Raw genomic sequence first — 17,427 nt, 5'->3', positions numbered from 1 at the left:
ACTAGGTGGGGTGCTCACCTACAAGACCTCACCGTACAAGGTCTTTGGAATGCCAATCATCAATCCCTGCACGTCAACTACTTAGAGCTTCAGGCAATTTACTTACCACTGAAAGCTTTCTTTCCTCACAAGGTTACCTAGTCCGGTTGGACAATATGACAGCCATGTATTTATCTGCAAAAACAGGGGTGACATGGTCTTCACAACTATTACATCTCTCTGACCATATAGAAGTGGGCTCTACATCACAATATTCACCTGTTGGCGGAATAGCTTCCGGTAAAAGAAAACAACTTTGCAGACCTGCTCAGCAGTATACAGCAACAAGTCCATGCATGGGAACTCCACCCACAAGTGCTCTTGCCACACTACCAAAAGTGGAGTGTTCCCTCAGATTGACCTTTTCACCATAACAGAAAACGCAAAATACCCAAACTTCGCCTCCAGGTACCCACTGTGCATGAGCATTGCACTATGGCTGCGTTGGTCAGGAATATTTGCCTACGCCTTTCCTCCTCTCTCACTTCTTCCTTTCCTTGTTCGGAAGCTCAGGCTTAATTTACAGTGATCCTGGTAGCTCCCACATGGGCGCGTCAGCCTTGGTTCACAACACTCTTAGACCTCTCTGTGGTGTCACACAAGAAGTTCCCAACAAGCTGTACCTTCTCACTCAACATCAAGGACAAATCAGGCGCCCAGACCTGAAAACTCTCAATCTAGCAATTTGGCTCCTGATGTTTTGGAGTTTGGCTACCTTAACTTGCCACCAGAATGTATGGATATTCTCAAGGAAGCATTCAAACTCACCACTTGAGCCTGTTAATCTGAAAAATGTTAGCTATTTGTTCTCTACTGTCAATCCAAACACATTGATCCTATAAAAGCCACAGTGCAGGACATTGTGTGCTACCTGCTTCATTTGCAAACGGCAAGTTTAGCATACACTTCCATACGGTTACAGTAAAATGTATTCAGACTTGCTATCTTAAGCCAAAACACCTTTACCTGTTCCTCCCAGAACACACTCTACTTGCAAATAGGGAGCAACTGTGACCTTTATAGGAAACATCCCCATAGCGGACATTTGTATGGCAGCTACATGGGCCACATCACAAGCTTTCACCAAACACTATTTTGTGGATATTCTAGCATGCCAACAACCCAAAGTAGGACAGGCAGTGCTACATACTCTGTTCGAAACCACTGCAACACCCACAGGCTAGCCACCGCTTCCAAGTAGGGATTGCTTTAAAGTCTATGCAGAGCTTGTGTATCTAAAGCCACACATGCCATCAAACGGAATGTTACTTACCCTGTGAGCATCTGTTTGTGGCTTGTAGTACTGTAGATTCACACACGCCCGCTCTTCTCCCCGGACGCCTGTAGCCGTTGCATTTACATTATACATTTACCTTTAGCAAGGTCCACTCATTGCTTACACATACTTTCCACTCCTTTCTCACCTGCCTGCGGCAAAACAATCTTACAGTAGGGTCGTTGAACATGTGCAATATCACCGAGAGGAGGACTCATTTGACCTTGTGACTCCAAAGACTTCTTTGAAGCAACTTTAACAACGCTGGACCCAACACTAGGTGGCAGGAGTATTTAGAACATGTGAATCTGCAGCACTACATCCACAAACAGATGCTAACAGGGTAAGTAACATATTACTTTAGCGCACAACGTTATATAGTCTTTATTAATCTTTTTCTGTTTTCATTACAGTTGACCACAGTCGAATTAAGTTACGCCAGGGTGAAAATGACTATATAAATGCTAGTTTAATAAAAATGGAAGAGGCTCAACGGAGTTACATCCTTACTCAGGTAAAACTACATACTTTGATTACCGCTGTTGATAATCTGTGATATTCGCTGTGCTGTTCATTCGAGTCAATGTAAAAGTTTTTCTTTTAGTATGTAATAATAAAATTGTTCTAGGTCGGTATTTAAAATGGATTGATGCTTTATGCATAAATGATACTGAACAATATTCTGTAATGTATTTCAATTGCTATACCTTATTACTAGATAGCTAAGAATGTTACACAGCATTGTATTCAGTTAATGCTTAATATTATTTTTCACTTGCATCAAAGTTATTAACCACTTAATTGCGGTGGACAAACCTTTCATCACCTCTTCACTTTTGTAGTCCGTGGGCCTGAACTGTTCGTCCACCACACTGTAGGAGAAAGACTTTTGGTAGAATCGCCAGAAGAATTTTCTTTTTAATTTTGTTTTCGGAAAGTGAGGGTATAGCTTTCCTCACCTCCCAAGTAAAAAAAAAAAAAATGTAAGATGTACAGTGCAAACGTGAATCTAGATGGCCTGGAGGAAGTCTGAGCGCAGATGTAAGTGGGCTCCAACCCCCTTTGTAGTAAAACATATCTTACAAGTGACAGCACATGCATACTGTCTTTGGTGTGATCTAAAACAGACTCACAAGCTCTACAAACATTTCATTGTTCACGAGGTGCATGCTTCATATGAAAGTGTACTTGTTTCGCCTTTTGGGAAACCTGTTGCTCAATAGAGTACACCTGAGATGTTTATGTTGACCATTCAATTATGAAGGATATATGCCTAAGTGGTTCATTAAGAAGGTCATGTAATGTTGGTTTGATCTATGTATTATGAAAGTTACGTGGAGGGCAGTAGACATGACATGGATAGTGTGTAAAGCATCTGTTAAAACCAATAGAACTTTAATGAAGGTTTATTATTACTGTGTTAATCTCTTATAACCCGATATTGATTACCATTTGATCTCACAGATGACCATATTAGAGTAGGGTGGTGGATTACACCTCTGTCAAACTTGGCAGTGGAAGATTTGTACTGTTAACATCTTTGTTGCACCATTTTAGGAGAGGCTGTATATTGTGGTGTTTTACAAATTTTCTGATAACTTCAGCCGACTTCCAGGCACTTGTAATCAGGCTCGGCTTGACAAAGAGGTAAATGCTAGGCTTAGAATTACAAATGACCAAATTGCCTCTTGTACATCCGGTGGCCCATTTCTACTCTTATTTAGGCTAACCTATGTGTCCCCTCACCCTGTTGTTGACACCCAATGTGGACAGTTCCTTCCACTCAGTTGTCTCCAGTGTTGTAAATGTTGCTCAGTACCCTATTCAGCAAACCATCTAATATCTTTACGCAGCTGGGTTTTCTTCAGTCACCTGCTGAATCCTACAGACACACTTGTTTGCCTCTGTCCGTTGCCCCTGCATCACTGACTTTGTTTGATCACCTCCCTTATGTCTTTTTAGGTTTTGACTGGCCATGCGCTTTGCGCATGTGCCAAAAAACCTCTTGAGTTGTGTGTGTTTGGGTCGGCCCTCGTCATTCATTGGCTGGCTCCATAAATGGAGCCTAGCCATTGGACGAGGGGCCTGTCCGTCAATGCCGGACCAGACACGGGGGCGTTCCCGAGATTCTTTGGCTTTTGCCAACGTCGCGCGACGTCAGGCGAAAGCCGGGAACGCCCCCGAATCTGGTCCGGCATTGCCGGCACCTGCCTCTGCCTTCCTGCTCGGGACATTGCACAAAAGTCGCTCGATAGCCCCTCCCTCCCGCTCCGTGGCACCCGTCTCCCTCCCTCTCCTCAGGCCGGCCAGCCGAAGGAAGCAGCCGTCCGCCTCCAGCCAGGGCCGCGCTGGGATTGGCCCAGCCGGCCGAGCCTCCACCACGTCATCGGGAGGAGGAGTGGAGAGCAGGAAGCAAGAGATCTGCCGGAAGATGTCCAGGTGAGTGCTTTGTTTTTTAGTTTGTTGCTTTGTCCGTGTGTGTGTGTCTGTTCCCGCCCCTCACCCTCCCGCTGTCAGTGTGTGGCCGTTCCCGACCCCCCTCCCGCTCTTCGTGCCTTTCCGCCCCCCCTCCTCCGTTTACCTCGTGTGTGGCCGTTCCCGACCCCCCTCCCGCTCTTCGTGCCTTTCCTCACTAAATCTCTGCCGAGATTTCACGGTGTTTACTCTCCTGCCGAGTATGCAGGTGGTGAGGCTGCACCCCCAGCTGGCCAGTATAGTGCTCCGTACCTTTGAATGTCAGTGATGTACATGTACTCTAATGCTTCCGAAGAGGCCCAAAGTCGTTATCATGTCTAAAACGCACAATGACGTACATTTTAATCCCCCCGTGTACCCAGTACCTGTAATAACAAATGATATTAAAGTTTTACAAATTATGACCCAACTCAGGGCTATTCCTTTTATCGACTGTGGAAAGATGAAAGGCGGAGTCAGCCCGGTTAAGTGTCAACACATTATGCTCACGTATTCTGATAGAGGTAAGACAGCGTGCCCAATTGATGGCATTGCATCTGAATTTGCAGATTTTTTAAAATTATATTTACTTTAGCGAAAAAGTCGGGGGGGGGGGCCTGCGCGCTGACTCCGACTTTCATCCTCCTGGGGTCGATGCAAATGAGTTAGTGGCATTTGAGGAGGATGATACTGACGCACCTGATGTTTTAAATGTAGTCAGGCCGTTTCCGGTCGAACTTGCTAACATTGTATATTGCAAGTTCAGAATTCTTCACCTGAGGAAATAAAAGCGTAAGTACATATGCGTGTGTGTGTAAGAAGAATCTCTAATACACCGAGAAATGCAGAACTATCTCCAAACCTAATGTACAGGTACTGGATATATAGTTAGTTTTGGGTTCCAAAATAAGCGAACTGTGATCCCGGCTACCTCTCTTGACCAAACTGTGTGACACTTGGCAAACCGTGGTGGCAGTTACTTGCAATTGTAATAAAATGACTCTGCGAATCTCTTTGAGTAAGACAATTCCTTGTAAGAGCAACAGAGCTCAGTGGTTCGTATTTAATTTATCTGGGTTTAAGTAGGACGGGAGTATAACACACACAAGGCGAGAAATAAGAGAATGTAAGTTGTGTTTTTTTAATGAATTCTGCAAAGGATCTTAATACGTCAAGTGTGTTTCATATCAGCAAGCTGACTCGCTGTAACATTTGCGCGCATTTGGTTAAACTCGTGCTAATAACTCGGCCTGAAGCAAATATAGCGCCTTCATTATTAATGGAGGATGTGACGTAAGGGCCAGAGTTGCCGACTTTGGTGTTGGGGAAACCAGGTTTGAGTGTGACATACGCCCAATTTCATCCTGTGATTCTGGGCAAATCACTTAATCTGCCCGAGCCTAACAAAAATGAATGTGTCCTTGGGTAAGCAACTGGTACTTGTGTAAAGCGCTCTGATACATTCGGGTCGATTTCACGCTAAGGCAACACCCCCCCCCCCCCCACCCCCCCCCTCCAAGAAAAACAATGTGCATATACACCGCTTGCTTACACGGCCTGGCTTCTTCTAAGCGCTGTGGTAGCAGCAGATGCGGCTATGAACACAAATCATTTTGGACGGTAGAGTGGAAAAGGTTGAGCCCGAGGCCTGTACTAGAAGCGTACAGTACTGCGGCATGTGCACGAACCCTCTGAAGGAAGGTCCTTACTCCATGTCCGTATGGGAGGGAGGGGCAGGTAAAAAAAAAATCTGTTCAAATCGTGTTCCGTCCTCGCTGGGAGAGAACGGCGCACACTCAATACGGTTTTAACAATGGACAGAAAACTAGAACACAGCTTGCACAATAATTATTTCGTTAGAATGATTTATTATTAAAAGTCTCGGCTGTCCAGCCAAACACGTAAAGAACAGCACGAGCAGAGCTGGTGTTGGGTCAGCGCGGCCCACGCGCCCGTCCGGCGCAGCGTGGCCCTGCAGCTGGGAGAGGGGCGCCTGCGCCGTGGTGTCAAGGCGCAAGCGCCCCCGCGTGGCTTCAGGTGGTGTCAGGGTCGCAAGCACGTGCCTGCAGGTGGTGCTTTCAGCGCTGTTGGGCAACCTTTTACTGTACACTGCTATAATTTTGTTGCCGTTCGTATTACTTGTTAGATGTCTCAGTGTGAGAGGCCAAGGAGTGTATGATCATGACATCTCCAATCCATGCTTTATGTTTCTGAGTAAGTATGATGTACCCTGGTAGTTAGTGGAGGAAGCTAAGAGAAGTGTTGCCAATTCTATTTTGGGTTGAAATAATTATAGCACCAGTGCGTTTAGGTCTAATAGCGGTGGTTTTAATGCACATAATCATTACTTTCAGTAAGGGCATACTACCATTTCGCACTGGTCTCTTTATTTCCGTGCTGCAGTGCCCATTATTAGCAATGTTCAAAAAGGCTACTGTACATTTATTGTGAAAGTGCAAGTACGAGAGAACGGTCACTGCTGCGAGGTCAAAAACTGAATGGGCATAGTCTGTCGTATTTAATATGAAAGGTGGGTTCAAACAATAACTTTCAGTGTCAAAGGATTGCACTACTGTGCAGGACATCACATTGTGTTGCTTTCAAGGAAGCCCGCTGCATGTCTTTTCCCATGCCTGATACATACGAGTCTGACACTACTTAACCACCAGCTTAGAAGTAATGTCTAATCAGGGAATCTCGAGTTTACTGTATGGTACAGGCCTTTGTTTCTCCGGGAAGTATGTGCTATATTTGTACAGTTCCATCCTACAGACCTTCCAATCAATGTTTTTTCTGCAAGAGCCCCTTATCTGGAAGGTCGTAGGCAGCGTCCTCTGTATTCCCACCCTCAGGCCATGCATCTGTGTTCTTCGGTTCATGGTTCAAGGTGTAGCGCTAACATGACCATCACAGATCTGTAATGGGGCTTTCAGCCTGCTAGGAAGGTCTGTCTAATAAAACTGGTAAAAACTGTCTGACTACGGGTGTTGCCCTACACCTCAAACCAGAAGTCCACTTAAAGTTATGGCACGAAGCACGCAGATGTCTAGAAGTGCTGGGACCTCTGTAAATGAGTTACAAACGCGAGAATCTGAAATTGTGTCCTTCCTAGCCATTTCTTTAGCACAAGAGGCTGACCTTGGTTGTTCTGGGTGTGTGGGTGTGTGTGGCTCTGGGTGTGTGTGGCTCTGGGTGTGTGGGTGTGTGTGGCTCTGGGTGTGTGGGAGTGTGTGTGGCTCTGGGTGTGTGGGTGTGTGTGTGTGGATCTGGGTGTGTGTGTGTGTGTGGCTCTGGGTGTGTGTGTGGCTCTGGGTGGGTGTGTGTGGGGGGGGCTCTGTGTGGCTGTGTGTGTGGGGGGCTCTGTGTGGGTGTGTGTGTGGGGGGGGCTCTGTGTGTGGGGGGGCTCTCTGTGGGTGTTTGTGTGTGTCATTTGCGAGAGAATAAGCTATTGGCATTGTAAATGACAATGACATTTATTTATGTTTAAAAAAACATAAATAAAAATAATGTCAAGAGCAATGCCAATAGCTCTAACTTTAACAAAGGCAAACCCATTGCATTGTAAATGCTTGTTTTCTTTGGCACCTATCACAACTCCTCCAGGAAGAGGTGTTGTCCGTATGCTGATCTAAATCCAGGGATCCTGAACCCCCCACCCCCTTGGCACCCACCCACGTTGCACCCACCCACTGCGTGGCAAAACATGTGTTGCCACATTTTTATACATGTATGTATTTTTTATTGTTTTTCGTGTGGCAATCACATAATTAAATAACATTTCCTCCCTTCCCCCGATCCCCGAGAGTGGCTAATCAAATTTCCATCAACATGCACAACAAGAGGAATATTGACTTCTCACATTATCCCTTCTAACATGCAGCCCCCATCAATAGGTTGTACGGGTTACGTTCTCAATGCTCGTTTGTGTACATTTTCTTTTTCCTTGATGTGTCCTAGTATTTCCTACTCCAATGTGTTTCTTGATCTACTTTGCTTTGAAGCCTCTTGCACATCCCACATTTCGCACTGATCCATTTAAAGAATTTGTTCTCCCACTGTTGCATGTTAAGGTTTACAGCTGGTTTCCATTAACACTGCAATATATTTCTTTGGCACTGTCAATCCCAATTCTATTAACTTAACATAAGGTTTCACACTTTTATTCCTGGAAAGTATACCTCAGAGATGTGTTTGAATGTCACACTGTATTTTCATGTTTGTCAATTTTCTCAGATTTGTGCTTACATTGTTCCAAAATTGCTCTGACCGCACATTTCCACCACACAGGTATATACCTGCCAGTGATGGCTTTACATTTAGGGCAGTTATCCGTCTATTCTGGGTTCATTCTCTGGATCATCACTAGCATAATGTATGTTCTGTGTACTCTCTTATAATGGATAAGATTCAGTTGTGCGTTATACATAACTATTGTGTAGTTTTCAAAGACTGTGTACCACCACAATCCTTCCAATTCCTCATCCATGTCCCTGTGCCAGCGGTTTTTAAGATGTTCATATTTCCTGTTTTCCTGTCGGAGCAGTACCCTATATATGGTGGATATGAGCTTCCCACCCTCCGATAGTGACTGCATCACCTGGTTTACTGTGTGAACGTCTGGTTTCTGCTGGAAATCTGCCATACCTTCTGTGGTGTCTGCCAACCCAGCATACACCAAGAAGCTTGTGGTTGGTGCTCTCCATCCGTCACAGAAGGCAAAGGAATTCTAGCAGCCTGTCCCCATTGTAAATGTCTCCCACCCTACTGGGCTTTCCCTCTGCTTCTCCTCCGCCATGAATCTGGGTAAGTAAGAGACCGCATTTATGACCCTCCAATGTTGTCACTGTGTGCCATATTGTTATCAGAGTTTGGAGGTGTCCGTTAACGTTTTCTTGGATACCAAGATGCTGCACGCTCCTAGAAATGTGTCGTGTAAGTACATCTACAAAGGATCTAAACCTTTCTCAGCCTGTAGGACATGTCAGCTGATCCAACCGGACAAGGGAAAGAACGCCCTGTCGATGGCTCTGCTGAATTGTAGATCCCTCCGTGTCATGCGCTCAAAATCAATTTCCTGATTCAAGACCACGATCTGGACATCCTGTTTCTGACGGAAACTTGGATTACAGCCAGTTCGGGTGCGGACATAGTTCGAGCACTCCCCCCAGGTTTTCTAATATGCCATCTGGATAGACCTGTGGGGCGTGGGGGCGGCATTGCCATTATATACAGAGACACGTTTGTGTACAGGGCACAGAATAGTGATGTTCAGGACTGTGAGAGCTGTCAATTCTCACTGCGGACGTCCCTCACGGTAACAGTGTCAGGCGTTCTGATATACCTTCCTCCAGGGGGCATGGGTAGCTTTGTTAGCTCCCTAATGGAAACAGTCACGCAGCTGGTCTCTTCACGACTAATTTTATGGTGTTAGGGGACCTGAACTTACACTTCAACGTACCGGCAGACTTAGTGGCTGCTGACTTGCAGTGAGATTTAAATGCATATAATCTTAGTCTAAGCAACCCAGGAGCCTCGCATTCCAAGGGCCACCTCCTTGATCCCATTTTCTCGAACATCCCGCACCTTAGGGCTTTGCCCGCTTGCCCTCTACCGTGGACAGACCATTTCTTGGTCCCGGTTATCTTGCAAGTTGATCCAAGAACCGCCCCTTCTCCGAGAACTTATACCTTGGAAAGAGCCTGGTCCAGGTTATCAGTGGATAACTGGATCGCCAAACTTGAGAGTTCGTGCCCTCCCCTAGCCTCGGACCCGGTAACGGCTGATGCAGATTTTGAGCTGTGGGTGACCAATTCCTTGGATGCCATCCTCCCGAAAAATAGAGTGGCAAAGAGGGGAAAGAGGATGGGGTCTGCCCATGGTATTCACTGGAACTGCGAATCCTTAGGAAACGATGTAAGAGGTTGGAGAGGGCTTGGAGGAAGGATTGGGGGGTGACCAGTCGGGATGAATACCGAGCAGCAATTAGAGCATATAAAAACGCCCTTCACAGTGCTAAGGCCCAATTTTTCGAGGAAAGAATAAAAAGCTCCTCCAACTCCTCTAGAGAGACTTTTAAAGTGGTGAAGGAGCTCCTCAAAATTCCTGAGCCCCCGTTGATTCAGGATAACCCAGCTGAGAAGTGTAGGGAGTTGGCGGAGTATTTCCACTTAAAAATAGAGAACATCATAAGCGCGCTGCCTCTGGTTGCGCAGACACAGGCAGTCAGGTAGGAGGAGATAGTGTCCTATTGGACACTTTTGGTCCAATACCTGTGGCAGAAGTCTTGAAGGAGCTGAGATCTATGAAGAGTGGTTCTCCTGGGGATCCGGCCCCAGTGAGGTTTCTGAAACAGGTGGCATCTGTTATTGCGGCCCCTGTTACGAACCTGATTAATACATCCCTTGCCCAGGGTGTGGTGCCGCCGAGCTGGAAAAGAGCAGTTTTAAAGGCTCTCCTGAAGAAACCTAATCTGGATTCATCGGATTTGGCAAACTTCAGGCCTATCTCTCTGTTGCCGGGTCTTGGTAAGATCGCAGAAAGACTGGTTAATCACCGACTGTCAGACTTTCTGGAATCCAACGGTCTGTTACGAGAGTCACAAACGGGCTTTCGGCCAGGGCAGGGCACAGACACCGCCCTAATCGCAGTCGTTGAGGAAGCCAGGAGCATTTTGGATTCAGGAGGGTCAGTGGCAGTGATCCTCCTGGACCTCAGTGCGGCTTTTGACACTGTAAACTATCAAGTGTTGATCCAACGGCTGTCCAATGTGGGGGTGGCAGGAGTGGCGCTGCAGTGGCTTCGGTCATTCCTGTGTGGCCGTACTTATCAGGTCTGGGAAGGCAGCGAACGGTCAACATCTATCCCCCTCCAGTGTGGTGTACCACAGGGCTCTTCGTTAATCCCCACATTGTGTAATGTTTATATGGCCCCCCTGGAGGGTGTGGTTGCCCCATTTGGGATAAAAATCGTCAGCTATGCTGATGATACTCAGCTGGTGGTTGCACTGTCCCAATTGGTGAAGAACCCGGATTCGCTGCGCCTATGTATGGCCAAAGTACACACCAGGAGGTGCGAATCGGCGCTTACATTAAACGGTTCTAAGACCGAAATAATGTTGCTAGGGCACAAGACTCCCTCACTCCCTTCGACCATCTGGCCCAGTTGCCTGGGCAAGCTCCCCAGCCCTAAGCAGGAGATCAAGAGCTTTGGGGTTTGGATGGAGCAAGACCTTTCCTTCAAGACCCAGGCTAAGAAAACGGCAGGGGTTTGTTTCGGGCTCCTCCGTTCAGCCCGTAAAGTTTTGCCTCTTCTCCCTTTGACATCGAGGAAGCTACTCATTCAGGGGCTGATCATTTCAAGGCTCGATTACTGCAACGCTATTTTCCTTGGCGCCCCTGAAGCAACATTTAGGAAGCTTCAGCGGGTCCAAAACGCTGCGGCTAGGATGCTGACGAATGTGCCAAGGAGGCAGTCAGCTAAACCCGCCTTGAAGACACTGCACTGGCTTCCAGTGCGGGAGAGGGTTAAATTTAAAGCTCTCTGCACAGCACATACAATCCTCCAGGGGAAGGGACCCCCTATCCTAAGGAAGTTAGTGGTGCCCTATAAAACGAACAGAGCTTTGCGCTCTGACCAGAAACATCTGCTTCAGGTTCCTAGGGTTAATAAGGCCCGTACTGGTGGTAGAAGATTTTCGGTTCACGCAGCCAATCTTTGGAATGCGCTTCCGCTGAGAATGCGTTTAGAGACTTGCACTCTTCGTTTTCGGAAGCTTCTGAAGACACATCTATTCCCGATCTGATGTGACTGATCTGGCTCTGTGGTTTTTTGTTGCTGCCTGGACAAGCGCTGGGATGCCCGAGGGTAACTACGCGTTATATAAAATTCCAAATAAAATAAATAAATAAAATAACCAATAATCTGGGTTCTATTATCGTCTCCAGCCTTACATCCACTGGATCTCCTTGTTGAACCAGAGGACTACATGCTGCAGTTGTGTTGCTTAGTAATATTTCCTAAAGTTTTATTTCATCGCCCCCCCTCGCCCCCCTCTCTCCTAAGGTAATCCTCTTCTGTCTAGCACTGTCCTGGCTTTACTGTTCCCAAAGTACAATAGCTGCATTAAGTCATCCAGTTCCCAAAACACTTCTCTGTATTCAACATGGAAATATGTGCAAACTCATACAGCACCCTGGGGTGAACTATCCTCTTGCTTAAGTATATTCTTCCCATCAGAGACATCGGAAATGGCAGCCAAGAGTTTGTTGGCCACACCCTTATGCAGCATTGCTTCCACATCATTTTCATGGATCTCTCCTGTTTGGTTCTTTGCTTTGCATATCCTCTGGTATCTGAAAGGGTTGGTAATGGTATGCAGTGGTATAGAAGACACATCATCAAAATAACATTATTTCGATCATCAAGATCATAAAGGTTGAGCATACATAAGTCAATTGTGAAATACATATAAATATTTGAAACCATTAATGACCTTGCACAACTTTGACAATAGATGTTCTTGCATAGGCACTTCTGGTACACAGGGGCTATTCCATGACCATACTTCAGGACATCAGAACATACATTGCATACCTTCATTCAGACAAACCACTTCAATGTTCGAAAACCATTAAAAAAAATATATGGAAATTATTTTTTCTTTTCTTGTAAAAACCTTGCCAGAATTCACTATGTACTGTTACCCTGTCCCAAAGGGAGAGAGTGTTGCAACAGTAATATCTGGGACGTGGGAACTGGTTATTCCTTTACAGAAATTCCTTTTAAATCAACACAAAGTGAGCAACAGGAGAGAAGTAAAAGGCCTTGTTAAATATTAGACAATGATTTAAAGTGCATAATCATAGTAGTGGACAATTCCGTCAACACTAACAAGATCAACATGACTTATTTTAGACCAGGTAAAAGGTACATTAGTTAGAAAGTGCAATTGGAGTATTAACAAATATGCTATGTGGGGGTTTCCAGTTTAAGGAGCAAAGCACTTTCAATATTTCACAGCAATACATATGTTTTTAAGAGCACAACTCTTTGTTTTAAAAGTGCAAGTATACACTAATTATTACAATGCAATTACAGTTCAAACCTATTTCAAGTAATATGCTCTGAAATGATGAGACGAGTGAATATCCAATGGCTCCACAGGACTGCAGGTTAACAAGGCTTAACCCAACAATTGCCTCTATACATTATGATCTCTGAATATTTTTTGGTACAAAAGACCACAGGGCCAACTATGTTAGGTACTTGTTGAAAACAGCAACTCACTTCCTTAGGTGCACCTGCGTCGTCTAATCCATACTGACATCTGAAATATGTCCATAAAGTAGACCACCACTCTAGAGGAGTCCGTACTTAAGATCCTAAAAGCCTCCATGTGCTGTCTAGTTCCCAAGTTCCTACATAATGGAACTATCCATTTTACTCTCTGAGTGCGATTAAAAGATGAGGATAAGAGTTAAGGATTCATGCACCCTCCCACAAGCAGGGCAGCGATCACCTCCAGGATGGTCCAAATTCCATTTGCTACAGAAACACTTTGTTGGGAGGGTCTTGTATCTGAACTGGATATTCAATTTACATGCAAGAAGAGGAATACTTTGGTCAATTGTGGGTTTGTATAAAAACATGGTTTAACATCTACAAATTCCAATGATAATGTTCCTTTTCACTGGGTAACTGTTTGATCAGCTACATACTCCCAACAAATTTCTTTTAGTCCTGCTTTCGAGGTGGCACACATTTCTAAGTCAAAAAACTAAAATTTCTCCGGCCCCAGGTTCCCCAATAATGATTTAATACAGATCAACAGCATATTTTTCCTTACCCATGTCGAAGACAAAAGATCTATAAAACCCACCCGGTATGGTCCTAAGGCTTGGGAAGTCCATAGACGATACCCGAAGCTCACATGTCTACACTCTGTTTTCTGAGATATACCCCTTTGTGATAAATCTGCACACATTGGGATCATTGGTGTGCTAACAGAGACCCAGGCGGCATCTAATAAACTTATTTTTAACTGTTGACAAGATCGGAGTGTTCGCACCCCCCACCCAAAAATGTCTGATTCATACAAGGTGGTCACTAGGGCCTTAATATTATACATCTCAAGTGCAGATGCCACCTTCTTAGATGTTGTTTGTCTTTGGATCTTGCCCATGATCACAGTATGGTGGATTAGTAGCGGGTGAGTCTTTTGTATTTAGAAAACCCAAATTCAATTCGGCATAAGTCTTCCTTCTAGGTAGTCAAAAGAGGATACCTGGTCAATTGGGTTATTTCCCTCACACATCCTACTTTTCTTTCTTTTTTTTATAGAATGTAGAATGGAATAGGATAAATGTAGTTTTTAACCTGTTCAGCTCTAGGCCTCCCTCAACACAGAAGTCATTAAGCTTGTTTAACAGCTGCTGTAAACCTCCAGGAGACTTCAAAAGTAATATGGTGTCATCAGCAAAACGTAAAGCAGCTTTAATAGCTTTGATAGTTTCACTTAAGTCGAATTCTAATCTACCTGTGGGATTCGACTCTGCTACTAGCAGGGAATCCTCTCTCTCCTGCCCCAGATCTATGCTAGAGGAATATAATCTACTATATGTATATGTATATATATCTTTTTTTTATCGAGCATAGCCTATTATACACATCCAGGTTAAAACGACAAACATTCAAATACATTAATAGTTTGTGTAATATACAGTACATCATAGTTCAGTTACCATACTATAAAAAATATGCTAAAAATGAATCTAAAGACATTAGAGTATCTGCTTACATTTTTGGCCAAGCATAACAATTGGTTAAGATGCAATTTAGTGATTACTATAAAGTGCTATAAGATGGAGTTGCAGCTGCTACCCTTAATAACCAAATCGCTTACTAATAGCTGCTGGCCTTGGATCGAGCAATACCAATCACTCTCTATGATAAGAACATATCCTCTGGTGCAACTAACAATCAGGGGAACATTCTTATAATTCTGTAAGAGGACATGTGCAAATAGCAATCTAAAAAGAATCATACAAATATATAAAAACATTTCCTAAGTATGCTGCTAGGGCTGACTTTTTCAATTTATCTAACATTTTTTGCGATTAGCTAGGGCCTTCTTTCTTTGTATCCAGGCACTGTACAAGAACCGGGAGACCGTGTAGGCTAACAGTTCTCTAGTATCACTCTTAAAGAGTCTCACAGCTACCCAGTAGTGCCTCACTCCCATAAGTTTACATGCAGCTAACAACCATTTATTTTTGCACATTCCTATATAGAAGGCAACACAACATGAAGTGGATCTCCGATTCCTCTACATTGGGACAACGTGGGCAAGACTCGGAGTGAGAGGATGCATTAGACCATTTTGAAGTGTGTGTTCTCAAAGGGAGTTACTTGCATCCATATTGCACATATAAACATTTAGACTGGAATGGGTACATTCTGTCTATGTATTGTTCGAACCTTGGTGCACACTTGTGGTTCAAAAACTTGCATGTTAGGCTGTTGGTCTGGTGAGCTTCCCATGTTTGCAATAGGACTGCCTCCCAATTATAACTGTTTTACTCTTAATGCATCTCCTTTGACAATTAGTTCAGGGGAGGTCCTTAGCTCACTCATGCCTATTCTATATGATATAAACTACTAAAGTGAGAAACGCATTCCTGGAGTTGGACGCAAAATTCCAGATCTCCCTTTGGTCCTTTGGCACAGACTGAAGCTAATTTATATAAACATTTGTTATCCTTGAGTTGGCTTTGGCCCCCTTGGCTTTGGTCAATTCTCTATTATAGAGGGTTCTACATCTCACCAATTCAAATCTACATTTTGATTTTGCTGCTGCTAATAGTTCTGACTTTGCTATCCTACATTCTTTAGTATACCAAACCACCTCCCTGGTTTTACTACTGGGAGCCCTAGTGTCCTGGGATAAGAATTTCCTGATTTGGAAATTAAGCTCTTTGTGAATTTTATGCAATGTAGATATTCTAGGATCATTCTAGAGCAAAGGCATTTAGGTCATCTAAAGTCACTTTTACCTTTGTGAGGACAGATTCCAAGGCTTGGGGGTGTTTGACAACCCAGTCCCACCTTGTGGCTTTGCCATTATTTCTATTATTCTATCCTATTATTTCAATGTCTGATAGCTATGATCGGGGGTTTCTCTGCCAAGCTGCCCACTAGTGCCTTACACAAGGCATTATAGCCTCTTTCCATCCTGACCCCTACTTCTATATCCATCATAGTAGGCCAAAAGGTTTAGGTCAATTAGAAAATAATCAATTTGACTCGAGTGCCCTGGTCTAATAAATGTTGGCTTCCCATTCCTATCTAAAATAGTTCTATCATTGGCTGCACGCAGGTCCCAATTGAGCATATGGGCCAACACATGCACTGCTCTCAGGGGCCATTTCAGGGTAGGGAGTTTGGTCTAAGGGATATGTCAATTTGTCCAGGAGCAAATCATGGGGGCATTATTGACATGGGTTCAAAAGTATTATTTAGGTCCCCAGCTGTTCCTGGGTGTTTGTAGAAGAGTATTCTCAAGGATATCAATTAGCAATGACTCTGCAGTGCCAGTTTCCACTCGATTATTTACATTAAAGATTTCAAGGGCATACCTGACTAAAACACTTGACTAATTGCAAATACTTCTAACAAATTGATGGGGAGACGTCTAATTGTGCATTAAAGTAAAGTTTTGACTCAGATTGATAAGTCCCCAGTAGGTCTACCCTTTTGGGAAAATAGGAGTAGGGCGTGAAAAAGGCAAATATCATGTGTATCTATAAACTGACCCCAGTCTGCTTCTAGGAGCTTATTGCTAATCCCTGCAACATTCCAGGACAAATATTTCATCTGGCCTAAAGAGATTTCAGAAGACCTATCTGTATCCCTTAAGATCAGTAACCCCATCGGATGGTATGCTCTAGATAGCCTCTGGAGTATGTCCACCGATCATCTATCCTTGGGGCAGGGATTCCCTTACTAGATCCATTCGAGGTACCAGATTTTCTTTGAGTAGGTCTGTGGACATAGTTAAAACCCCAGGCTTCTGGTTCAACGATTCCTTCTCCGGGCCAATCTTCTCCAACTGAAACTAGACCGATTCTGTGCTCCCTGTCATACAATTCCATTAGGCTCCCTTGATTCTGTGTTACTCTGTTATTCAGTAGCGATATCGTTTACCCCGATGGGTTGGACTAGGGTGACTCCTTGAGGTCTACACATTACATGTTTGTTCGCCAATAAACCCTCTACCAGCTCTGTCTTTAAACGCTACCTTCTCCATGTCGCAAGGACCCCCTCCAGAATCAGTCCTCTCAGCTCTAACTATGTATTTTCTGATGATAGTATAACCGTGCCTAACCTCCCATATGCAAAAGATGACTTTATTAGGGAGTCTTAATCTACCCTTGTGCTGCTTTCCATTTTTGGAACCTCGGTTATATAAATGGCTGTGTTTGTGTTTTCCGGACTTCCGGAGTAGATCTCTTTATGAACCACCCCCTGATAAGCAAGAGTTGGGGATGTTGTAGTTGCTATCTCTCAGAGTTATGCCATCTCTGGACATCAGACCCCCAGTCCAGTTCCCTACTGGGATTGTTTCACCCCTCCCTTCTATTACTTCAAACGGGATTTTTTTT

The 17,427-nt window shown here is 44.4% G+C and overlaps 1 protein-coding gene across 1 annotated transcript in view; it reads left to right on the top strand.

The window, feature by feature from the left end:
• PTPN1 (protein tyrosine phosphatase non-receptor type 1) overlaps window positions 1-17,427 on the top strand; it is a 451,311-nt gene that overhangs the window by 267,629 nt on the left and 166,255 nt on the right. The window contains exon 3 of the mRNA XM_086932463.1: window positions 1,729-1,829. Coding sequence (XP_086788589.1) covers window positions 1,729-1,829 — 101 coding nt within the window. The remainder of the gene's footprint in view (window positions 1-1,728; window positions 1,830-17,427) is intronic.

Source organism: Lissotriton vulgaris, chromosome 7, assembly GCF_964263255.1.
Source record: "Lissotriton vulgaris chromosome 7, aLisVul1.2, whole genome shotgun sequence".
NCBI lineage: Eukaryota > Metazoa > Chordata > Amphibia > Caudata > Salamandridae > Lissotriton > Lissotriton vulgaris.
The sequence above is the reverse complement of the archived record's forward strand: the minus strand, read 5'-3'. Positions and strand labels throughout refer to the sequence as shown.